We start from the raw sequence: 26,925 nt of genomic DNA on the forward strand, positions 1-26,925 counted from the left end.
TGAAGATGTCAGATGGTGGGAGCGTGGCTGAACATCTAAACGAGTTCAATATAGTCACAAGCCAATTGGAATCCGTTAGCATCACTTTTGAGGACGAGGTCAGGGCATTATTGATCTTGTCCAGTTTGCCAGATAGTTAGGATGTTTTGGTGATTGCCGTGAGCAATTCTTTATGTCACACCCCAAACCCGAAAATCAGACTCACAAGAATCTCGATCGCCAAATTCGGTGCCGACAGCCTCCGTAGTACCCCATTCTCGGCTTTTAGCGTCCATACACCAGATTTCAATCCTGGGATCCTACAAGGAGGATTTTTCAACGTACATTTATCTTATAAGAGGCATAAGCATAAGTTTACCCAAATCACAAAGGTAACATCATCATCACATATCCACTAATATCAAAAATTTAAAGTACAATGCATAAAGGGAAATACATATATCAAAAATCAAAGCTCTAGAAGGCAGCTGCATGCTCCAAGCTCAACGCTGCTGCAACCTAATACCACCTACACGCATCTATCGTGCATAAGCTTATAAAAAATTTAGAGGGTGGTGTAAGTGTATGCACAAGGTAAGTGTCAAGTATTCAATACAATGACATAATTATACAATATCAAAATTACTGGCAAGATCATGAATCATATGATATCAGAGTAAGCGGAAATACTGACAAGTCCATGAGTCATACAATATCAGAGTACGCAATACAGATCAATTATGCAAATGAGGAGTCATAGAGAGCCAAATATCAGATGTCGAGTATACAATGCAATATGTAAATCCTGCTAAGTCCGTCTAGGCCATATAAGTGTAGAAATATGGCAACCCAAAATGTCATATGCCTGTGAATGTAATGCAATATGCGATACGAATGAAATGACCAAGCTGGAGTGTGAAGTCGGGATGATAGTACGTAGTATCACAAGCTACGGGGTCCACCACAAGGGACTTCTATCCAAACTAGTCTCATACCTAAATTTGGATAGTCAGACTCAATGTGGTAAACTCCTGATCTTAGGTTAGTCGCGTGCCCTGACTGAAATCTTGGCCATTGTGAAAGTACACGTAACAAATAGTTGCGCACCACCAGCCTGAGTAGATAGTGAAGGAATGAATGAATGAGTATGCAACTCCTACTCAATAAGTCCACATAACAATGTCGTGTATCTTCGAGATCATCATCGGGGTCTATTATACTCTACGCCAACTGTCGCCCCTATCTGAGAGCACAACTGGGTAAGTGGAAGAGACTTCACTATCCATCTGCCAGCAGTATATCAATTCCTACCCGGCTCGTCAATGGCGGACCCATTCCTCAAGCTGGTCAGACTCAGTCTAACATTACCTACTCCCTCAGGCAGGTAATGTCACACCCCCTCCCAACCGACCACGACACAATGGGAGACGCAACCTACTGGTATTTGGCACTCGGGCGCTCATGTATCCACTCGGTCTAGACGTTGGGGCGTCCTCTGGTACCAAGAGGGTTTAGGAATTTTCACCCAGGGCTATCTATGGCAGCCCGATGCTAGTAACAGATTTCTAGTGTCCCATCTAACCATCCACGATATGCATATGGAGGCTACGGCTCTGATGTCACTAGGGCGTATAGTAATCACAACACACATGAAAGATGCATGAGTCATGCAATCCAGTCATGCATCAATCCTACACATACCGTGTGCTCATGTGAGATAACCTCCGCCTATCAAGGAGTCTCATAACAACCTGCCCAATGACATATGCAATGGTCAACCACATCTCATAACAAACATGCAGATGATGCGTATAGGCATGTATCATGATGCTATACTCATAATCGGTATCGACAACCGGCACTGGTAATCGGCATTGATAATCGGCCTATACAATTGGCCTCGATAATCGAAATCGGCCTTAATAATCGAAATCGGCCTCGAAAATCAACCTCAAAATCAGAATCGACCTCGATAATCAAAATTGGCCTCAATAATCAGCCTATACAATCGAAATTGACCTCGATAGTCGAAATGGGCCTCGGCAATCGGAATCGGCCTCGACAATCAGAATCGGCCTCGATAATCGGCCTATACAATCCAAATCGGCCTCGATAGTCGGAATTGGCCTCGACAATCAGAATCGGTGAGAATGGGCCTAACAAGGCCCAAGGGAAGGTCACAAAATGGACATTCAATCATCATTGCCCATCAATGTGGACATTTAACCAACATTGCTCCTAAGGAGTGGCCCACATAGAGCCAAACGTATAGTGGGCCCATGGCCCCACACAATGGCCCAATATACATCACCATGGGCCTCAATCAAGGGCCTAATACATATCACTATAGACCTCTATCCATGGGTCTCAAATATATCACAATGGGCCTCACTCATGGGCCTCAAATACATCTCATTTGGGCCACATTCCATGGGCTCCAAATACATCACAATGGGCCACAACCCATGGGCCTCAAATATATCAGAATGAGCCTCTACCCATGGGCCCCAAATACATCACAATGGGCCTCATATAAATCAAGTGGACCGCATCAATGGACCTCGTATACATCAAGTGGACCGCATCAATGGGCTTCGTATACATCAAGTGGGCCACATCAATGGCTCACACCAATGGGCCTTGTCATATGGGTCGTAAATACATCATATTGGGCCTCGCCAAATGGGCGAAAAATATTTCACATGGGCCTCATAAGGCAGCCCATGATTTGGGAAAAAATATATGGACAGTGAGTTAAACACATACATCACGGTCAGTCCCACGTGCTATGCACGAATGGCGTGGATATAACATACATCATGAGGGGTCCACAGCCGTTGGACGATGTGGATATATGTACCACATAAATCAAGGCAAGCCGCACGAAATTTGGTAACGTCACTACAGCAGCTATTTAGCTGGTGGGGCAAATACAAATGGACGGTCTGGATTTATCACATGCCCGAGGTCGGACCCAAGATCTATTGAGTAGATATAGCAGCTATGGGCTGGTGAGCTGACCCACACCGTTCAATGGATGAATGGTTTGGATATAAAACATGCCGCATGATCAGGGCCCACATGGCACCGTCCAAGCATTGTCCAGCACCGTCCAAACCTTGTCCAACACCGTCCAGCACAATTTGGACGGTATGGATAAACAGATGGACGGTTTGGATATAATATATATACCTCATGTGTAGGACCCACAGATCTTAGTGACGTATTTTTATTATTATTATTATTATTTTATTTCTTTAAGAAAACCACTCCAGCGTCCAGGCCTGCATCAGGGTGGAATCCACCATTTTCAAATGGATGGACGGCTAAGATGTAAGGCATGTACATCAAGGTGGGTCCCATCCCACACGTGCAACATGTGTGGGGTAGGCCCCACACGTGCCAGATGGGTGGACGGTTTGCATATCACATATACCCCGTGATGTGGTCCATGGAACTTCTGACGTCCGTGCAGATGAACGTTTTGGATGTAACGCATACATCATATGGGACCCACAGTAGCTAGGAGAGCTACTAGCCCACACCGTTCAACGGATGAACAGTTTTGATATAAGACATGCCTCATGATTAGGGTCCACATGTCACATCTAGATGGACGGTTTTGATACAACACATACATCATGGTGGGGCCACATAACCTGCTGACATCAGACAGCAACAGGCCCCACCAACTCTAAATGGACAGACGGTTTGGATATAACAAATAATCTAGGTGGGTCCCATCCCACACATGCCACACATGTGGGGTGGGCCCCACACGTCCAAATGGCTGGACGGCTTGAATATAACATATATCTCATGATGGGGCTCACAGAGCTTACTGTGTCAGCACAGTAGCTCACTATTACGTGGGATGGATGGTATACAATACATATATCAAGTGGGCCCCACCCCCACACATGCCACACATGTGGGGTGGGTCCCACGCTCCTGAAAAGTGGACAGACGGGATGGATATGAAACACATACCTCAGCTGGGTCCCACAGACCTTACTGATGTCACAGCAGTGGGACCCACAGAGCTTGGTGGCGTCAATACACCAGCTATATGACTGGTGTGAGGTACCCAACCAACCCTTTTTTCCACTATACGGGATTAGATGGTGTGGATTCAACACATCCACCGTGGTAGGTCCCACATGTGGGACGTATGGATAAAATACATCATGGCGGGCCTATTGTCCCTGGACGGTCTGGATGTGCGGTGCACATCAGGTGGGCCACATATCTCATCATTGACATAAGAAAATGAAAGAAAGAGAGAGAAGGAGAGAAGAAGAAACGTGTGAAGGGGAGGGACCCTGCCACTATGGGCCCTCCCTATACAATGCATACATCAAGACGGGTCTCACCATGAGTGGGCCCTTAAATCTCAAAATTACAATATAAAATCACCCACCTTTGATCTCCTCTTCCTTCTTCCGCCAATAGCCTCTAGAGCTCCAAGGGAACGATTTCAACAGTTGAGATGATCTTTGGATGGTGGAGATGGGAGGTAGGAAGGTGGGTCAAACTAACTTCTCTCATGAAAGCTTGGACGTGGGTTGCTTGGAGAATGAGGGAGAGAGAGATGAGAGAGAGAGGTTGTAAGAGAGAGAGATGGGTGAGCAATAGGTGTACTTGGTTGTAAGAGAGAAAGTTAACTTTGGGGAGGGTGGTTGTACTTGGGGATGGGTGTTGTACTTTGACTAGTGATGTGATTGATTTGACATAATTCTCTTGGGTTTATAAATGTGTGGTGTTTTCTTGAACTGAATGCCGGCCCACATCTCCTGGCCCAGGTATCGCCTCAGCGCGCAAGACGCAGCGTCGGAACCATGGCAACGACGCTGTCGCAATGATACAAGTCTCGGGCCGAGCCAACTTAGATTGACATGATGCAACTCAAGGTCGCGCGCAAATGCTGATTACAGGTCGCGGGTTGCTGGAATTCAACCAGGAGGACCGTGAAAGCCTACGAAATGGTACGGTTTAGGATACGAGTCTCACAGCATGTACCATTACCAAATATCCACTTCATGTGGCTCTTCAAATCATGTTTGGACCTTCAGAACCTACCTGCTATACACGGGCCATTAAGTCAGCTGACTGGTGTATAGTTATGACACTTGAGTTTGATGCTTTACAAAATACCTGAACTTTGGTTCCTCCATTTGGAAAGAATTTAGTGGGTTACAAATGAGTTTATAAGTTTAAATAAAGGTCTGATGGCTCCATTGAATGTTACAAAGCCTATCTTATTGCTAAAGGCTTTCATCAACAGAATGGCATTGACTATGGTGAGACTTTCAACCTTATAGTTAAGCATACTACAATTCCTTTCGTACTCTTTATCACCCAACACTTTGGGTGGTTTGTTAGGGAGCATAACGTTCAGAATGATTTTTTGCATGGTGTACTCATTGAGGAAGTTTATATGACCTAGCCTCAAGGTTTTATGGATATGTCCCATCCTGATCATGTGTATAAGTTACATGAAGCTCTTTATAGGCTCAAGTAGGCTCTTCGTGCTCTATATCTTCAACTTACAAGCTATCTTCTTAAGCTTGGTTTTGTGGCCTTTACAGCTGATACTTCATTTTTTGTTTGATGAATGACTAAGGAATTAACCTTCATTCTCATTTAGGTGGATGACATTATTATCACTGGCAACCAATCAACTATTCTTCCCTCTTTTTACCAATCTCAATAGATTATTTTCAATAGAGGATTTCGGATCTCTACATTACTTTCTTGGCATTGAGGTCCATCACACTCCATCTAATATGTACTTATCGTAATCCAAGTATGTTTTAGATCTTTTATACCGCACTAAGATGTATGATGCCAAGCATATCCGTTCTCCAACCATCTTTCGCTCTAAGCTCTATAAATATGATTATGATCCCTTAATCCGCATGAATATCACAATGTTGTGGGTGCTTTTCAGTATGTAACATTAATAAGATCAGATATTATTTTTGCAGTCAACTAAGTTTGTCAGTTTATGCATGCTCCACGCTCCACGCACTAGATAGTGGTAAAGCGTATACTTCACTTTCTTAAACGCATCATCTCTCATAGTCTTCATTCTTGTAAAATTCGTCTCTTAGTGCATGCTTACTCTAATGTTGATTGGACTGGTGATCCTAATGACTGTCAATCTACGTCAAGCTTTGCTATCTTTCTTAGTTAGAATTTGATTTCCTAAAGCGTTAAGAAACAACCTATTATATCTTGCTCAAGCACGAAATAAGACTATCGTTCCTTGTCACTTACCACAGCCAAATTGTTCTACATTTGCGTAGTTCTTCGTGATCTTCATGTCTTTTTAAAAGATCCTCTACTTTTATTTTATGATAATATCAGTGATATTTCTCTAGCCTCAACACTACCAAAAAAACGGGGCAAATGCTAGGGAAAAAAGCCATAGCTAAAGATCTATGGCTACAATTATAGTCCGTAGCACGATCGTAGCCATAGATACCATAGCCATAGGTCTGAAACATATGTCTACGGCTTGAATCCGTAGCCATAGAACCAATACTACGGATTAAATTCGTAGCTGTAGTTTCCGTAGCTTAACTGTAAACATAGTTACGGATTATATGTGTGGCTACAACTAGAATGAGAGCCATAGCAATAGTCTGAGGTTAGCAACAACTACGGTTTATAGATAAAGGGCTACGGTTAATAGCCATAGCGACTGCCTATTATTTAAATAAATAAATAAGAATATATAATAATGGTATCTCTTATCTTGTAGTACATGCCCTAATAGAAATTATAATAATAATGTCTCTCGCATACTGACAAGAACCAATTTCACTAAGGGATGAATGATGTAGTTTTAGAAAAAGATGCCAAGTTACCTAAAACCAAGGCTTTGACATAGTTTCTTAAGTTCATTTTCCGTTTTTTCTTGCATAACATGAAAGGGCATAAATACGTGGATGAAGACCATCCATCCACCAAACTTGAAAACCCATGTCCCCAAAACAAAAACCAATGCTTCTCTACTTATTACAAAGTCTACACGATCCTTTGGAAAGTGCCAAAATTCTCCTAACTTAAAATGCTGAGATGAGTGGGTTATACCTGAAGATGATAGCCAACAAGAAGGTCATTGATGGAAATAAGTTGGACATGACATATGCAAATGTCCACGAAGTTCTTTCCAGTCCAGCATAATACAATATCCTAGCAAGCACAGCCCTGAAAGCAGTCCATGGATTTCATCAATAAACCGTTAACACCGTAACAGGTGGGGCACACATGAATTTGTAAGGTGATCGAATCATTAAAAAAATATATATATCTTTGAGGTGTGAATGCAGGACATGTTGTGGAGATTAGCTACAAAATATCCCACCAATTGTAACAGGATAGGTAAGGACTTTAGATAAGTCAATTGACATGAGATAGTGCATTGAACATGCTTTGGAATTGAATAGGATTATATGACCCCTCTCACCTGATGATAATAGGATCATATCTACACCGTTCACCAACTTGGAGAGATCATTTTAGATCTTGATCCCAAAAATGAGTAATTTCCAAGCTTTAAGTGGACCACACTACAAATAGTGGTGGGACAAAGATTCTCACGGCTAAAACATTCATAGGGCCCACCGTAACGTTTACTTTCCATCCAATCTGTTCGTAAGGTCGGAAAGACCTGGATGAAGAGAAAAAACAAATATCGTATTAATCCAAAATTTCTGTGACCGCCAAAAGGGTTTTAATGGCGGGCATTCAATACTCCACTACTTTTTACAATGTGGTCCAGTTGATTTTACAATGTCCTATTTTTCAGGTCAAGCCTTACGACGAGCTCACTAAGTGAGCAGACGGTTTGGATGTAACTCATACCTCATGATGAGACCCTCAGAAGTTGGTGACATCAATACACCAGCAACAACGTTGGTGTGTGGTTAGACGGCCAATTCGCTACCCCTAATTTTTTAGACGGTCCTATCAGGGGCTTTGTGGGGCCACCATGATCGATGTGGCTTATCCACACCGCCGATTCATTTTTGCAACTAGAGATAGGGCATGAAACCAAAAATGAGGCAGATATAAGGCGCTAGGCAACCACACCACTCACAAAAAAATTCAATGATAAGCACATAATTTCCATTGTTTACTACTGTGTGGTCCACTTTAGGCTTCAATCTGCCTCCTTTTTGGGGTCATGTCCTAAAATGAGCTATAAAAATAGATGGACGGCTTAGATAAAATATATACATTATGATGGGCCCCATAGAGCTGTTTATGAGACCGTTAATTTATTGGTCTGTGGTGGTGGGTCGTATATTTTAGCTACGGATTAAATCTAATATAGGTACAGATTAGAGCCACAGTGATCGATCACTATAGTCCGTAGCTTCTGATTCTTTTGTTGTGCAAACCTGATTCATCACGTTCACACCAAGCACGTAGAAGTTGATTACACTCATGAGAATTCACACCAAGCATGTAGAAGTTATTGAAAGTTCTTGATTCATGAGTCATTATAGACAGTACAAACAAAGATAGAGTACCAGAAGTATAAAAAAAATAGATTCATCATCCGTGGCATCTACTGATCCCGTGATTTCAAATCAACAGAACTATCGCATGGTAAAGAGAAGAGAGTACAAAAGAATAGTAAACAAAGCACACCGCAAAAAGATTCTAAATATAATAAGTCCCTCATAAATTCGAGAAGAAAGATTATCACTACGTTCATGAGAATTCACACCAAGCACATAGAAGTTGATTATCACTACGTTCATGAGAAAGTCACTCGTGGAGATATCCCGATGTGGTTTGTCAATACAATTGACCAATTGGCTGATATTTTCACTAAAGGCTTGTAGATGGCTAGGTTATGTATTTTGCCGGACAAGCTTCACATTGTTACCCAACCGCTCTTCTTGAATAGGCGTGTTAACCACCCATCCTCATTTAGTCAAAACTTTCTATCAACGGTTCGTGCTTTATGTAGGAATATTCAAACTTAAATATATTTTTGAAAAAATTATTCAAACATGGGTTGTAATCCAACTTCTATAAATAAAGATGAATCCATGAGGTTCAAATTATCAAATTAATATCAATCACTACAGTGTTTTATACAGCCGAGGATCACATAACTCCTCGCTAGCAAAGTATACCGGGTGACCCTAGTCACATAGGGCGTGCCCACCGCCAACATGGCCGTCCCAAGATTTAGCCTGGCCAATGGCCACGCTCCAACGTCTGGGATAGGACGCACACCAACAGCTGTTTGTGGAGGCCATCCAATCCATTCATGTGACACAACTCACCTCACCATGATGGACCTAAATAGATCATGCTCTTCGGGAGCTCATCTGAGCTACACCACATGAATTTAGAGGCTTTAGTCATTATAACGAAACGTCTCCCATACTGTGGCCCACTTGAGTTTCTGAAAGGTTTGATCTTTAGATGAAAGCTAAACACATGTCAGCAGACGTGATGGCTAGGGTGGATCTCATGCACGTATGTTAACGGTGGGAACGCCCCTTAACGAGTCACACTGGCGTTTTCATTACATAAACCGGTCTTTCCAAAAACACACAAATGCCATAGCCATTTAGCCCATTAACGCGGATCTAGCCAGGTGGGTGCGACCTGACCGTGGGGCCCACCTCAATGTATGCGTTGTGTATCTACGCTGTCCATCTGTTTGGCCAGCTTATTTTAGGATATGGTCTGCAAAATAAAGTAGATATGAATCTCAGGCGGACCATAGAGTAAGGATTGAATTCCCACCGTTAAAAGCTTCTTGGGATCCAGGGAGGCTTTGGATCAAGCTGCTATTTGTGTTTTCCCTTCATCCACATCTTTGTGACATTATCATCAGGTTGGATGGCAAATAAACATTACGATACGAAGTTTTTAATAGTGGGCGATCACTGTTTCCTATGTTGTGGTCCACCTGAGATGAGTATCTGCTTTATTTTCGGAACCATGCCCAAAAATAAGCTGGGAAAACGGATGGACGGTGTGGATATACAAGGCATGCATCGAGATGGGCCCCACAATCATGGTTACACCCATCTTGCTGGATCCAAAAACACAAATGCCAGAGACATTCAACCCATACATAGAAACTAACGCACGTGTGCGAGATCTGGGCCATGTATCAGAGAAGTTGGTATATGAACATACCAGTCCAAAATTTTATTGCCTCCACGACTCAGGATAGCCATAATGTGATCGCCCCATTGGGGCCACATGCTGAGATGGTCCGATGATCTGAACCGTTCATCTCCCGCCAATATCATGAATAAGCCATGCACACACAATCATATTTCATTTGTAATCCTGACCTTTGATTTCTGAAGTTGAATGTGAGCCAAGATCTTTTTAATGTTCTAAATTCATGTACATGTAGTGATAGTCAGAACCATCCATTCAGCCTAAAACTTTCTACAGTTTCTTCATAGTAAAGAATCCAGAACATGGACGATTCCGATCAAGTGGGCCCAAATCACGTGAGACAGATGTAAAACAAACTCCACTCCGCACAGCTAATACTCGGCACGTACAAAACAAACGTTTGCCACGTCAGCACGTACGTGTGCCGCGATTCACCTATTGAATCTATCGAATCGTGGCATTCCTCATAAAAAGAAAAGAAAGACATGCTTTCTATTTTTATAAGATCTTTCAATTATGGGACACGTCTAAACGGGAAGGTCATCTTAAAGGGATCATTTGATACTCTGGCTGTGTACGACACTTGATACACATTCACTCAGAGATTTTACACATGTGACAAACTAACTCAAATCAAATCGATTAAATTCTGAAACTAGGTAAAAATCCCAAAGTAAATTCATCGAACAACCCTGAAATAGTACCATTGGATATTCCTTATTTTTAACCGTCCAATATTTATCCATTGATCCGATAGATAATAAAAAAAAGCTTAATTTTATATTTTGCCACAATACATCTAGAATAGGACCATTAGTTTGGATTGTTTAAATTGAATTACGTAAATTCCATGTGTGTAATTTCCAATTGCCTGCGTATCATCCATCACACTTTACCAGAGTATCAAAGTTTTTCTCCGTTGTAACATATTTTAAGAAAGTTGCTGGAATGGATCGTGGGCTGAATATATAAAAGGAGATCCAATACCTACTTCCTGTCGTTATGGTGTCAGAGGAACGACATATGTAAGACCTCTCTCTCTCTCTCTCTCTCTCTCTCTATCATAATGCATTGCATGGATTTTTGTTACTAAACAGTTTGTTTTGATCTTGGCCGTTCATTGGGACCCACATGCGGAGATAGTCTGATGATTTGATTTGAGCTACCTATATATTCTTTTTACTACCATGAACAATCTATTTTCTCATTATCATGCTTCGGCTATCATCCTAACCGTTAGATAATGATGGTCGAGATCATTAGTTCACTGTAAGTTTCTATAGCATGGACGGTTCTGATCATCAGACCACTCAACATATGAGGAAGAATGGGCCGCGATAGACGACGGGCTCGTGAGAGAGGCAAAAAGAACATGATAATGCAATAGCTTGGATTTTTGGTTCATGGGAAATTCAAAATAAGGCCCATCATATCAACGGTTATGATCATTGCATCAGAAATCCAACTTGGATGATACAAGTTTCTTCTTCTTTTTTAGTTCATGTGTGTAATCTTTTAATTTTGAAGTACTAATCTTTCATATATTTCTTAATAGATTATTCTCTTTTTTATTTATAGCATATTGTAAAATGGGTCGCATCAAACGCAACATGAAGCAAATTGAAAGTGAGAGATCCCGCTTATTAACGTATGAAAAGAGAAGAAAAGGACTTACAAAGAAGATATACGAACTTACGACGCTCTGCGGTATTGATGCATGCATGATCTGTTTTGGTCCAGTAGGCAGCCGATCATACGGACCTCAGACATGGCCTGAGACTGATATGGAAGTAAAACGCGTAATCAATAGGCATCTCGGTCTCAACAAGGAAGAACGAGAGAAACGAAATCTCAATCTCTCAAGCTTTTTTGAGGATAAGAAGAAAGTTGAAGAGAAAGAAGAGAAAGCTGCCTTGCAGTACCCTTCATGGGATGAAGATTTGGACAACTTATCCGAAGAATCGCTGCGAGGTTTGGTGAGGAAGTTGGACTCTAAATTGGAGATTGTGAGAAAGAGAATCGAATCGATTAATGGTGAGAAATGTGTAGATCTCAATATTCCCAGTTCAAATCACTTGCTTGATGCATCCAACCAAAAGAATGATAATGGAATGTATGTAATTCGACGTCAACCGCTTCCTATTTCGGAGATGCGTCATGAAGGCATTGCTCCAATGGATATGATTCAACCTCAACCGCTTCCGATCTCATATATCGATCCATCGAATCAAGTTCTCATGGCACCAGGCCATCCTTATTATCCAATGATGATGTATTATCCGATGATGATGTTCAATGCAAATACGATGCATTATGGTGACTTCAAATGTAGCAATTACAATGACAACAACGACAACCTTTGTCCGTCGGGAAGCTTGAAAATCAGGGCATCAGGGCCGTCATCTTCATCCCCGTCATCTCTCAAGGCGTTGTTGCCACTGGATTATGGGTCACCCAAGTATCCGGATCTTGCGATTATGCACATGCAAGGGAGGTTTTGATTTATTTATTTATTTTTCTATTAAGTAAAATTGCATATAGTAGCATAAGATTCATTATGATATTATGATTTCTTTCAAATATGTTTATATATATTTTTTATTGATTGGTTTTGCAAGTGGAGGATTTAGAGGGTGTGAATTTCAAATGGGCTGATTGGGTGGGCCCAGGTGAGGCCCGGCCAGTCTGATCTCTCTTTAGGCCTGGTTCGGTTAAGCCCAGCGGCGCAAAGGTTGGGCCTGTTTGGACTTGTCAGTAGGGTTGCAAATGGGGTAATACAAAGCATTTCAAATCCAGAACATGGTCTAGGGATTATTTTCAATGATTGTCCAAGACTTTGAGCTATGGAATTGGTGGGCCAGACCGTGCTTACCAATCAGGGCCCACCGCCTGGCAAGATGCAAGGCCATTCTGACCCTTTTACCTGTTGGGCCTATAAAAAAAAACCCAGCAGGGGACTTGATGTCCAGACCAAAGCAATTTCAATACAGGCTGAAACATGATCTGGGCTTTGCAAACAGACTGTCAGGCCCAAAATGTATTAACTAGGCAGGGACTATGAATCTGCCTCGGAGTACAGGTGGCAATGGGTCGGCCTGAGGTTAGCCATTGCCCAGACCTAGAGCCCAAACCCCAGCGCAGGCCCAACCCTAACCCTCACGAGTGAATGGAACCCCAACCTTAACCCTCGCCCTCGAGGGTTGGGCTGGGGTGAGCTGGGCCAAGGCCAAGATAGGACCAGGTGAAAGTAGGGTCACCTTATAAGTCAAAGTGAAAATTAAAAAGTGATATCGTACAATGGAATCCAAATAAAAGTGTGTTCATGGCGTTGATGACTTGTAGCAAATAAGGCAGAAAATAAAATACCAGCAACCTAATTGGAATCGAACACATGATTGCCAATTGTATGTTGATGCGTAAAGTAATTTGTCGTTGGGACGAGGCGCAGACGACGTCGCCCTCTTTGGGATAGTTTGTGCCCCTTGGATGATTTGGCCGGTGCAGAGGCGCTATCCTCGGGATCCCAACTATCTCTCTTTTCCTTGTGCACAGGCTAAGGAGATCCCAACACCAAAACCACCACACTCAACTTTTGATTGCCCATAGAAAATAGAGATGATTATTAGAGGAAAGATTTAAGGTTAGATTTTATTTTATTTTTGCTGTCTGTTTTTTACCTTTTATAAAACTTACTTTTTATAAAACAAAACAAACGACTATTTATAAAATTGACACCTTTTAATTAAATCAAAACTAACGCCAGTTGGAATGCATCAGTTCGAAGTGCAGCACGTTTCACACAATGGAAATGGCCAATGATGAGTGGGCCACATCCAACGGCATGTGCAACATATGTTGGATGCTTAAAGTTGAATTGTGGCACATGTGGTACATTTGAAGTTCTTGTAACAGTACGAAGGCACACGTGGCACATGATACGCAATTGCACATTTGACATGTAGGCACTCAAAGCAACAATCATGCATATTAGCACCATTGCCACATGTGACATATTTGGAGCAATTGAAGGTCAACATATGTATCATGTTGGTGCATGTAGAGCAGTGCTTTGCACATGTGAGGGTGCAAGAGAAGATGAATGGTAGCACGTTAGCACACATAGGCCCAAGTGAAGATGGATGATATCACATGTAACACATTAGCACATGTGGGGGCACAAGAAGAGTTGGATGATGACACATGTGGCAAATCAGCAAGTAGCATATATAGTGGCCCGTGTGTGGCATAATCAAAGATAGTGGTTCATTAGACATATTGCTGGACGTAGCAAATGTGAGGCAACTAAGGATGGATGGTACAAATATTAATTTGGGCCTAATTCAATACCTATTTTCTTATATAGTGGAAAAATGCTTTGATATTGCATATGGAACTTGATACCTAGGCACGCGTTCAAAAAACATGCATAGGGGAGAAATATAGCTGAACCCTCAAAAAAGGGGGAATTTTGGATATACCCTAACATCCTATCTATTTGAAGAAAAACCATCCTTTTCACATATTTGTAGGAACCACCATCAACTTGATGATAACACCCACAAATACTTTTTGCTTTAAATTCCATCCAAAGGAGCTTGATAGTGGTGGTGTTTTTCGGTAGGAGAAAAACTTTGATATTCTAGTAAAGTGATGATTGATAAGTAGGAAATAAGAAATTGCATACACGGCATACAAGTGACACAAGTTGAGCCACCCAAATGGTGAAGAGTTACACTAATTGGTATGATTACTAATCAATCAGTGAACACTGATTGGAAGGTTGAGAAGAGAAAGATCAGACAAGTGATAAATAAGAGGTCAAGGATGTTCAACCAATCCAGATTATGAGAAAATGATCAATCTACAAAGGGTCCCACAATTGGAACAATCTAATTGATTTAATGTAGGGAGAGCTGTCCTTTAACCATCACACTCTGTTGTAGTATCAGATAAATCCGCTCTTTGAAAATGAAGAGGTCCATTGGACCATAGTCCATTTAGTAGATAACTTCTAACCTTTCATGTGTTTTCGACATCTGGTCCATCTGGTAGGCTGGCCCAATACAAGGACCAACTTGTGCAAACATCAGACACATTCACTCATCAAGTGGACCACACTTGTATTCTGCTATATATGAGTGGTGATAAATTATTTCCTATGGTATGGCCCACTTGATGAGTAGGTTGTTGAAAATAATGTGCTGAAAATAGTAGATAATATTTGAAAAAATGAAAAATTAAATAATAAAATAAAGTACGAAAGATGACTTATTTGTTTAAGTCGAGGCGTGACTAAATCACTTAGCTTGAAACCAAATACGCCCTCCTTGGACCACGTCCCAAGTACAACAGGAATTTTGGACAGTTAGCCTCCAAGATACAATGACTATTACACAGTCCCAACAGTGCACTTGTTGTATACGGGCTTGAACCAACATGTAAAACTTAACCGAAGTGAGTTAACTTGGCAGTGAACTCAGTTGACAAAACAACACCGAAACAAATATGAATTTTGAAGAACCAGAGAAAAATCGTTGGCTTTTAATGAATGAATTCGAAAAATGAGTAGGTTTATATATAAACTATAATTATGTGCTTAAAACACCATTTCAAAAGGGTTAGGTTCATTGGGTTTGAACCCAATTGGTGCAACCACCAAAACAGACGCGTCCCTGATTTAAAATTCGCGGAAAACCGCCAAGTGCGAAAATACTTGCAGAGTACGAAACAAACCGTTAGTGCGAGTGTACTCTCAATCATCACATAGACCCATACCCGGACCAGGCTCGGCCCGTGCATGGACATCCATGGCCCAGCGCGACTCGACTCAACACGCGTGCATGTATGGTCAATGGCATAGGTTTGGGCTAATGGCATAGCCTCCCATTAGACCAAATTTGCATGCCTCCTGCTTCTCTTATATACTTGGATTTTTCTTTGGTTTTTTTTTATGTAGGACAAGAGATACACTAAAAACAAAGCACTTTTCAAAACAAGAAACACGAGATAATTTTAAATTTTGAAATACTTTTATTTTGAAATCCTTTTAAAATACTCTAATCCCTCACATATTTCAAATTCATAATACTTCAGTAAAAGATAGAAGAGTTGTGTAATAATGTCGATGTCTACCGAACTATAATAGACATTTAGAATAAGCAAGATATGATTACAAGAATCATGTGACTATCGGTCTTTAACCTGACCATTTAAGGATAAACGGCTATACATACCACTCATGCAACTTTTTCACTACAGTTGGCTCTACAGTTTGGTACCTTTTGGCCATACACCTTTACTTAGATGTTCATGAGTACTCTAGAGAAATGGACTATATATTCTCATAAGAAGTGGGCCCACTTCCACACTTATATAAGTGAATTTCATATAGTGTATACAGCAACTGGATACACCACCACATTTGGTTATGGATTCATTAAGAGTTCAAAAACCTATCCTCTCACATATTGCTGCTTATACTATCTACACCATAAGAATGGGAAAGTTTTCTGCAAATGCTTCCCAGTCTCCTAGTATCTTGTTGTTTACCCATTGAACCCATTGCATTAGACCCATCTGGTTTAAGTTTCTTTTTAAACACTATTTACACCCTATAGGCTTATTCACAAGAAGAATGACGCAGGGATGAACATCATGAGGTCGAGCACCATCTTCCTCAAGAGGATAACTATTCCGAATACAAAGAATTTCTCTAAACTCCTCATGGAGGCTTCTCGAATCCACGAGAAAGAAAGCAAGCAAAATAAAAAATAAATTCTATAAAATTCGAAACTGATTAATGAATGAAATAAACGAGTTCACAACCCTTTAAATAGGGATACCAAGCAATGGGAGAGAAATCAGAAGCAAACTACAGCTAAAACTCCAAGAATTTGCAACTTACTATAAATAGTAAACTACTATTTATAGACGGTCATGATGTCTACTAGTGCGCAAGGTTTTTGGCCAAAAATAGTGTCTTATTTGGATTCATCAAGTTGTTCTACTAATTATTTTAAACTCTTTTCATGCTGGGTGTAACTCTTAACGCCCAACGGATGAAGAGTTATAATCAAACAAAAACTTACTATTTATAGTAAAAACGGAATTAAAATAGGGAAACAACCGTCGATCCAGGGGTATTTCACAAATCCGGCTTGCGTAACCGAGCATAACAGGGTTGGTTGGCTAAAGTAGCTCATTCTACCCCAAAATCATATATTTTACACCCGATAACTCATTACGGATTGTGAGATATGTCCGATCTAAGGTCTAACGGTCCGAATCACTTCTGTCTTCGCCCGGGCCCTTTCTGATCCGTCTTTGCCATGAAACTGTTCGCGACCTGCTCTACATCAAGGAAGGTCTACAAGTTCCCAGGTGTTGTTCGACATGATCAATTTTAATTCATCGTTTGAAGCATTAGAATAGTTAATGGCTTCTAAATATGTCTTGGGTTCATCTTCTAACAAGAAAGTGAAAAAACTCAGCCCCTAGATTGGTCTCCTTTCGAGCTCTTGTGCTCCTTTTAGGTTCTGGTTCTACTTCACTATTCAAAGCTATGCTTCTACTAGTTGAAATAACATCAGACTCACTATTTTATTTTATTTTTTTACAGATCTAGTCTTTATAAAATAAAATAAAATAAAATAAAATAAAATTCTATATCTCTAACTTATATAATAGTAATTAGATCTAAAAGGTTATCCTTTGATTTCAAAAATAAGAACTTATATGTTGCATTGTGTTCTGCATATCCTATAAATACACAATTAGTTGTCTTAAGACTTAGTTTCCTTTTCTTGGTTTCAAGTAACCTTACTTTAGCCAGACACCCCTACACTTTAAGGTATTTATAACTAGGAGTGTGATTTTCCACAGTTCATATGATGTATTACCAATTTTCTTATAAGATATCATATTTTGTATATAACATGTAGATAGTATGAATTCTCCCCACATATTAGAGGGTAAACGAGAACTATTTAACATAGTATTCATCATTTCTTTCGATGTTCTATTCTTGCGTTCAATTATTCAATTTTGTTCTGGTATATAGGGAGCAGTAGTTTCATGTATTATTCTATTCTTTGCATAAATTTCTCTAAACCATAAAGATTCATACTCTCTTCCTTTATCTAATTTAAGTCTTCTAATGTTTCTACCAATTTGATTTTCAACGTTTGCTTTATACTTAATAAAGAATTCTAAAGCTTTATCTTTATTCCTTAGAAAGTATACTCTAATATATCTATAATAATTTTCTACGAATATTACATGGTAGCTTTTGTCTCCTCCAGATATGTGATTTCTAAAATCACCTAAGTCGTTATGTATTAATTCTAATAACTTAGAATTTTTGCTAACAAATTTAAAGAATTTTCTAACAAACTTGTATTCTATACAAGTTTCACATTTTTCGAAATTATCGACTAATATGTCAAGTAATAACCATATTAGTTTTTTTTTTTCCGAGAATTTTACATTCACGTGTCATAATCTACTATGTCATAATGAAATTGGTTCAACAATATAAGCAGAACTAGATGACATCTTATTATTAAGATACACTTCTTCGTCATTTAATCTAACTTTTCTCTCTCAACAGACGGTACATGAGAGTACGGGTCACAATAAAAACACGCATCCCTTAGTAGTTTACTTGCTGACCATTCCATACTTATTCAGGAATCCTACAATTAATAGTTGTAGATAGGGACCGATTCACCAATTAACAAGTCGTGTTAATGGCCCCAAACCATAAGTTCTTGCCCAACGCAGCATTACTCAATATATTTCATGTCATTTTCAAAAGAGTTTGATTCATACGTTCCGCCATACTATTGGTGTATACCTAAATACCTTATGTCTTACAATCTCCTCTGTAAGTGCTTATACTCAAGCACAATTTGGTTGTCAAATTTCGTAGTCTTGAAAGGATCACAAGCTCTCATGAAGATTTTCTTCAACAACTCATGAAGATATATCATCAACTTGATCATGCGTCTTAGAGAAGACTTAACATCTCAAGTCATGAAAGTACACGGTTCGAAGATCGGAACACTCCGTATGACCTTAGATTGACCATAAGATAGGTGTATTTCACATAGCATTGTAATGATCATCTTTTATGTTAAAATACACTCAAGTTAGGCTAGCCAAACATCTGGTTCAGCCAGCCTAACTATCTTCAGCTAACCTTACATGTTTTGGGCAAGTTTACAGATTGAATAAGATTTTTCGTGGCATGTTCGGCCAGCCCGACCTTGGGTTCGGCCAGCCAAACATGACTGTTCGGCTAACCCAAACTTGTTCGGTCAAGTTTCCAATAATGACATGTTTTTGGATATCAAGCATATTGGGCCAGCCGAACCCTTTGGTCGGCCAACCGAACTTTGGCTTGTGCCAGCCAAATTTTTGAAAGATCTTATCCAGCGAAATCCGAGTGTCGTTGGAACGAAATTGTTGGAATCCGGCTAGCCAAATCGACACTCGGGTGAGCTGAATTTTCAAATCCTTTGGCTATATATAAATGGCTTTTCTTATTCATTTACACAACGAAAGTTAGTGAGAAAATACATATTTTCAAGTAAGAAAGTCAGGCTCCTCTTAAGCTTTTTTAGTATAATTCTAATATTCTGTTTTAGCTTATTTTTAATTCTCTTTCTCAAGACACTTTAACTGTTTTTAATAGAGTAATCTAAACTCTACGTGAGATCTAGATAATTGAATTTGCAGCACTTAAAGTATTTGTTTTATATTGAATACTTTATAGATCCCTATATTCTTTTGGGTTTAACTCATACATGACTTCATCAATATCCTAACAAGAATATCACTGCATTCAAGCTACAGCTACGACTACAACTTGCCAATCGAAGATAAGTACTGATTTACTTTTATTTCAGTTTGGATTTTTCTAAGATAGCTCGAAAATCTCAGCAGGTTTGTTTGTGGTGATCCTGTGAAAATTACAAAGTGGGTTTGTTGTGATAGCCCGTGAAAATTGCAATAATTGTATCAAGTTGTTAAGGTGACCCTGAGAAAACCTTGAGATAGTGAAAACTAAAATTGCAAGTGTAGTAATTTTGAGAGTGAAATAGATTTGTCTTTATGCACCAAACCACTATAATTTCTTTATGCATTGTTGTGATTATTTTTATTACTTGTATGCCTATATTGTATTTCATTTGCTCTTGCTAAAGTTTGATATTTTGATTTCAAAGACGTCGTGTAATAAGATTATCCTGCCTAAATCTTTTAGGTGAAGGTTGTCCTACGAACTATTTGATATCAAGAATTCAATATTGTAAGCCCCGTATCCTAGACCATACCGTTCCATAGGCTTCCGCGGTCTTCCCGGTCGAATTCCGGCAACCTTCGACCCTTATCCGGTATTTGCGCGCGACCCTGATTCTCATGCCGTCAACCCGAGTCGACTCAACCCAGGACTTATACCTTAGCGACTGCGTCGTCGCCGCGGTTCCGATGCCGCGACTTGCGCGCCGAGGCGATACCCTGGTTGGGAGATGTGGGCCAGCGTTCGGTGCGAGGAAAACGCCGCGCGTGCGAATCCCGAGAGAATCTCTACAAGGTGTCACATCAATCAATCAATCCCATCAATCCCATCATGTCAAGTACACATCACCTTTCACTTTTTCCCAAGCAAGCCCCAAAGTCAAAAGTTCTTACACAAACCCATACCTCTCTTACAACTTTTGCCAAAAAAGTCAAAAAGAGCCTCTTACACCCATCCCTCTCTCTCCCATCCATCACTCCATCACCCATCACTCCTTCTCTCTCTTCCTTTACAACTCTCTCTCTTATTCATTTTTTTTCAAATCCAATCCAAGCAAGAAAGCACCATACGTATGAACCTCTCCAAGCCCTCCCATGGTGAGAAAAATGCTCATGTGTGGCCCACCTTCCCATCCCTAGATCTCTCATCTCAACCATCAATTTCTCATCTTCCTCCATCAAAGAGAAGCACAAGGAGCTAAGGAAGCCAAGGGAGCAGGAAGATCAAGTGGTGGGTGCTTTGATAGGGTAGTTTTTGATGTTTTTAAGATGGGCCAAGTGAGGCCAACCGATTAATGGTTTGGATCTCACTTTGGACCCTAAGATGTGGCTGATGGCCCGCTTGGATCATCATGATCATTCCATGATGGGGCCATTCTCCATGGACCCCATCATGATGTTTATTTCCTTGCATGCTTAGGGTCATCTAGACCGTCTATTTTAATGGAGAAGGGATCTCCACCGTTGGATTTCGATTTCATGGACCCACATGTAATGGGATCCACTTGATGTATGATTTAGTGCAAGGGAGGGCCCATAGTGCCGGGACCCCTCCATCACACGGATCTCACCCTCTATCTCTCTCTCTCCCTCTCTATTTCTTTTTTTTTTATGTTTGATGATAAGGAGGTTGTGTGGCCCACTTGAATGGACCCCACCACAAGGTATGTATTCCATCCAAATCACATACAAGTGGGGCCCACTTTGCATGTATTGAACCACACCATCCATCAGTGGTGGCCCACATGAGGAGGCCCACCTTGCTCGGCAGACAGTCCAGCGTCCAGGGACGCTGGACGTTTTTTTTTTGAAAACACAAATAGCTTGGTTCCAAGCCAATGAGGGTGGTCCACTTATGTAGGCTCCATCTTGATGCATGTGTTCAATCCAAGCCGTCTATTCCCTTCTCAACCCCATTTCAGGTGTTGAACCGAAATACAAAATCAATCCGAGGTTCTGGCGGGCCACACCATATCAAATGGTGGATTTCACCATTGAAGCCTTCCCTGCAATTATAATATGCCAAAATATGTCCAATATTGGACTTGTTTTGCTCGTGTTGAGCCATGGAATGCCATTGGACGGAGCGGATTGTCCAAATGTGGACCCCACCGGTGAAAACCTCAGAAAATCTGAAAATCAAAAGAAAAAAAAATAATGCAACACAGCAGCTGCTGCTGCTGTGTCAGAGATCAGCAGGCGCTGCCTGCGCACAGCGTCCGGGCGGACGGACGTACGTACAGCCACCCACGGCTGTAGCCGTGGGCCCCACCTTGATGTTTATTTACCATCTAATCCGTTCATAGGGTGGGCCACTACCTGACGTGGGCCCACCCCAAAAATCAGCCTGATCCAAGACTCAGGTGGCCCACACCGTAGGAAACAGTGGGATTGAACCTCTACCTTTGAAATCCTTTTGGGGTCCACAGAAGTTTTGGATCAGGGTGAAATTTGTTTTCACCCTTCATCTAGGCCCACGTGGCCTTATCAACGGGTTGGATGGAAAGCAAACATTATGGTGGGCCCCACATGGAGCCCACAGTGATGTAAGTGTTTTATTTCCACCGTCCGCCTGGACGGTGGAACCCACTGTGATGTTTGTATTTTACCCCACCGTCCTGGACGATGGGTGTGTGCATGTGTATGTGTGGGTGTGTGCGTGCGTGTGTGTACATATATATATATATAATATTATATTTCATATAATATTGTATGTGTTGTGTATATATATATATTATACACTATATTATATATATTTTTTTACTAGTGTGGGAGGCCCACCTCAGTTTGCTTGAGGCCCATGATTGAGGCCCACCTTGATATATAGGTAAGGCCCACCTCAGTTTGCTTGAGGCCCGTGATTGAGGCCCACCTTGATATATAGGTAAGGCCCACCTCAGTTTACTTGTGGCCCATGGTTGAGGCCCACTTTGATGTATATGTAAGGCCCATGGGTCGAGGCCCATTAAGATGTAATGGGGCCTATGGGTTGAGGCCCATTTGATGTACATATGGGGCCCAATTGGTGTGGCCCATTTGATACACATAAGGCCCATAAGATTAGGCCCATTTGATGCATTCTAAGGCCTACGGGTTATAACCCATTGCAATGCACATAAGGCCCATTGGTGCGGCCCATTGATGTGGCCCATTTGATGAATATGAGGCCCATATGATACGGCCCATTTGATGTATTGAAGGCCCAATGAGATATACCTAAGGTCCATTGCAATGTGCAATCCCAACATAATTTATGTAATGATGTTTACGACGGGCTATACCATGGGAGCAATGGCAGTTCGACGTCCCCATTGCAAGTATAGTGTTGGTTATTTCCCTAGGGCCCATACATGTAATGTGTAGGCCATCTAAGCCCATCTTCATTATGAACATTATCCATCCCATATACCATGTTTAATTCCATAATTCATGATCATATGCATCATACGTATGCTTGATATGAGAAATGACTAATCATAGCATATGCCTTCGGGCAGATTGTTTAGGGGCTCCCGTACAGGGGGTGTTGCCCTACATGAGCGCATGATACGCGCAGGATTACTGTATGACTGGATAGTGTGATTCATGCATTCGCATTGTATGATATGGTTACTGTACGCCCTAGTGACATCAGGGCCGTAGCCTCCACAGACGTATCGTGGTTGGCAGGATTGGATACCGAAAATACTGTTCTACATGGGGTACGATAGATATCCCTGGGTGAAAGTCCCTAAACCCTTATGGTACCAAGAGGTTGCTCCAACGTCTAGACCGAGTGGGTGCATGAGCGCCGAGTGTCGATTACCAGACGGTTGCGCTTTCCACTATGTCGTGGTCGGTTGGAAGGGGGTGCAGCCTTACCCGCCCGAGAGTAAGGGGCAATGCTAGGCTGAGTCTGACCAGCTCGAGGAATGGGTCCGCTATTGACGAGCCGAGCCCGATATTGGCAGGCGGATAGTGGGGTCTTTTCCACTCACCTTATTATGCGCGATGGGGCGGCAATCTGGCTTGGAGTGTACTAGACCCCGGTGATATTTCAGAGTTTGAGCTGTATTGATATGTGGACTTAGATGAGGATTTGTATGCTTGAGTTGCATTTCGCATTGCATGGCCTTGGTATGGCCGACATCATTCTTTGCACCGCATGGCCTTAGTACGGCTAATGGTATTCTTGGCATTCATCAGCATGTTCCGCATTACTCTAATACTATATAACTGCATTACCACCTTGAGCATACACTTTCACCACCCTCTAAGCTTTCTATAAGCTTATTCACGACCGTTGCGTGCAGGTGACGTTGGATCGCAGCAGCGCTGAGGCGGGAGCACTTATCAGATCATTTTGGAATTTTGTTCATCTTCATTGTATTTCCCTTTATGCTCATTGTAGTTGTAAAGTTTTTGATCATAGTGGAAATGTAATGGAGTTTTTGGTTGTTGTTTGTGGATTATACCTTTGGTTATGCTTATTACGAATCAAACTGATGTTGAAAATCCTCCTTGTAGCATCCCAGGATCGGAACCTGGCGAATGGGCGCTGGGAGCCGAGAATGGGGTTCTACGGAGGCTATCGGCGCCGGATTCGGCAATCGAAAATTTTGTGAGCCAGGTTTCCGAATTTAGGGGGTGGCAAATACTCTAAGCAATTAATTTTATTTACCTTATTATTTCGCATTGTATCAAAATATTTAGCAAAGTCATATTATCCCCTCTCTAAGACATCTATAGTTCGTCCTTTCATCATCATCCTTACAAAATTGATTGAATTCATTCGAAGTAAATTCTACATCACTGCTGTCCTTAGTACTTTCAATTGTTTCCTTGACTATTTTCAACCATGACCTTTTAAGACTTGAAAGTGACAAACACGTCAGATTATTCTCCATAAAATAAACCCACACGTTTCTAGAGAAGTCGTCAATGAATGTTACGAACAATGACAACTCTCCTCTAGAAGCCATGGATGACCAACCCCATACGTCAGAGTGCATATAATCTAACGGTCCCTTACTACTATGTTTATCAGTTTTAAATAACAATTTTCATGGTTTACCATATATGCAATGCTCACATATATCTAAATAACAATTTTTAAAAGCAGGAATTAAACCATGATTTAAGAGTATCTTCATATGACGCTCACTCATGTGGCTTAAGCGTGTATGCCACATATATGTTGATGTGGATTCTTCTACAGACGTTGCAGCTCCACTTGATACATTATTCCCAATAACCCTTAGAGATTGATGTTCCTTTATGCCATCATAATGGTAAGTACCCCCTTTGAAATTTTTAGGACACCATCATGGGCACTGAACTTACATCCTAGTTCATCCAGAGCACCTAGAAAATCAAATTTTTCTTTAAATATAGAACGTGCCTCACATCGGTTAGAGAACACTCCATCCCATCAAACATTCTGATGCGAACGGATTCAATTCCAATCATCTTATATGCATGATTATTACCCATGAGAACCAAGCCATCATCATACTCATTGTATATGGTGAACCAACTCTAGTAAGGGGTTATATGGTACAAAACCCTTGTATATAAAATCCAATCCTGATAGAAGTGACCCATTTTGGACACCGATAATACATTGCAATCATTCGAACCTTCACGAGATTCCATTGAATTGGCCTCCCCTGTAAATTTATCTGAATTCTCATCCTTGTAGGCTTTAGGAGACCGACAGTCCCTCTTCATATGTCTAGTCTTCACATTGTTCCATTACTTCATTTTGCCCTCGCCCTTAGATTTGGACCTCAATCGCAAATTCTCTTTCTCCCGCTCAAAACTTCTTCCCCTAACAACCAATGCATTTGTAGACGAACCCCGCCACCATCCTTCTTCCTCAACTGCTTTGAATGAAGGGCTAAAATAACAATTTCAATGTCAATGGTCTCCCTACTATGGCACATAATGTCTACGGGATTCTCGTAAGACACGGGAAGAAAATTCAATAGGACTAGGACTTGATCTTCCTCATTGATATTCACCTCCACGCTCATCAATTTACAAAGTAGTTTATTAAGGTTGCTTATATGTTCATTAAGATTTGTCCATTCCGCCATCTTCATATTGTAGAACTGCTTCAGAAACAAACGATTGGAGAGCGATCTCGTCATGTAGAGACTCTCCAACTTCGCCTACAATCTAGTAGTAGTCGTCTCATTGATGATATTATATAGGACCTCGTCGACCAAGCACAATCAAATTGTGTTAATTCCCTTTTAATCTAGTTCATCCCACTCTTCATCACTCATAGCATCAAACGCTTCACTTTCCCAATAAGTACCTGTTTTAACCCTTGTTGAATTAGAAAGGCTTTAATCTTCACCCTTCACAATTCAAAATTATTATTTTTTATAAACTTCTCCATCTCAAACTTAAAATTCATTCCCTTCGATACCATATCTTCATATTCATACAAAAAACCCCAACCTAATAACCCGATCGCTCTGATACCACTTGTTGGGCGCGGATGCGTCACCTAGACATGACCCGGATATGAATCAAACAAGTATCGAAATAGAATATTGAGCGTGCACAAAGTACATAGTGATTTACGTGGAATTTTTTTTTGCTGGAAAAAAAAAAAACCCACAGCACAAAGCAACAAGTAATCCACTATGAAAATGAAATTATAAGAGATGAGCAACTTAGAATCAAAACCCTAGAGTATAAAACTCTAGATCCCATTTCTCTGAACCCTAGCTCTCTTTAAAACAAGTTCCTAATACCCTAATCCCCTATTACACCCATTTATATAATCTCATATCCAGAATTAGAAATAAAACCATGCACTTACGCAAAAGTTGTGCACATCGTCGATTGAACCTTCCATCGATCGATATCAATCAAGCATCTTTCGATCGATCAACACCACAATATTTGATCAATCGAACATGCTCAAAAGTGTCCAGAGAGTTAACTTGAGTTTTTAAAATTATCTCGATTGATAGCGCTTTTATG

At 40.9% G+C, this 26,925-nt stretch overlaps 1 protein-coding gene across 1 annotated transcript; it reads left to right on the top strand.

Moving 5' to 3' along the window:
* The first annotated feature begins 11,738 nt into the window (after positions 1-11,738).
* On the top strand, positions 11,739-12,650 carry LOC131226904 (agamous-like MADS-box protein AGL82). The gene has a single exon (XM_058222614.1). The coding sequence runs from the start codon at positions 11,739-11,741 to the stop codon at positions 12,648-12,650; it is 912 nt and encodes a 303-aa protein (XP_058078597.1).
* The last annotated feature ends 14,275 nt before the right edge of the window (positions 12,651-26,925 follow it).

The sequence above is a fragment of the Magnolia sinica genome, chromosome 2, assembly GCF_029962835.1.
Source record: "Magnolia sinica isolate HGM2019 chromosome 2, MsV1, whole genome shotgun sequence".
NCBI lineage: Eukaryota > Viridiplantae > Streptophyta > Magnoliopsida > Magnoliales > Magnoliaceae > Magnolia > Magnolia sinica.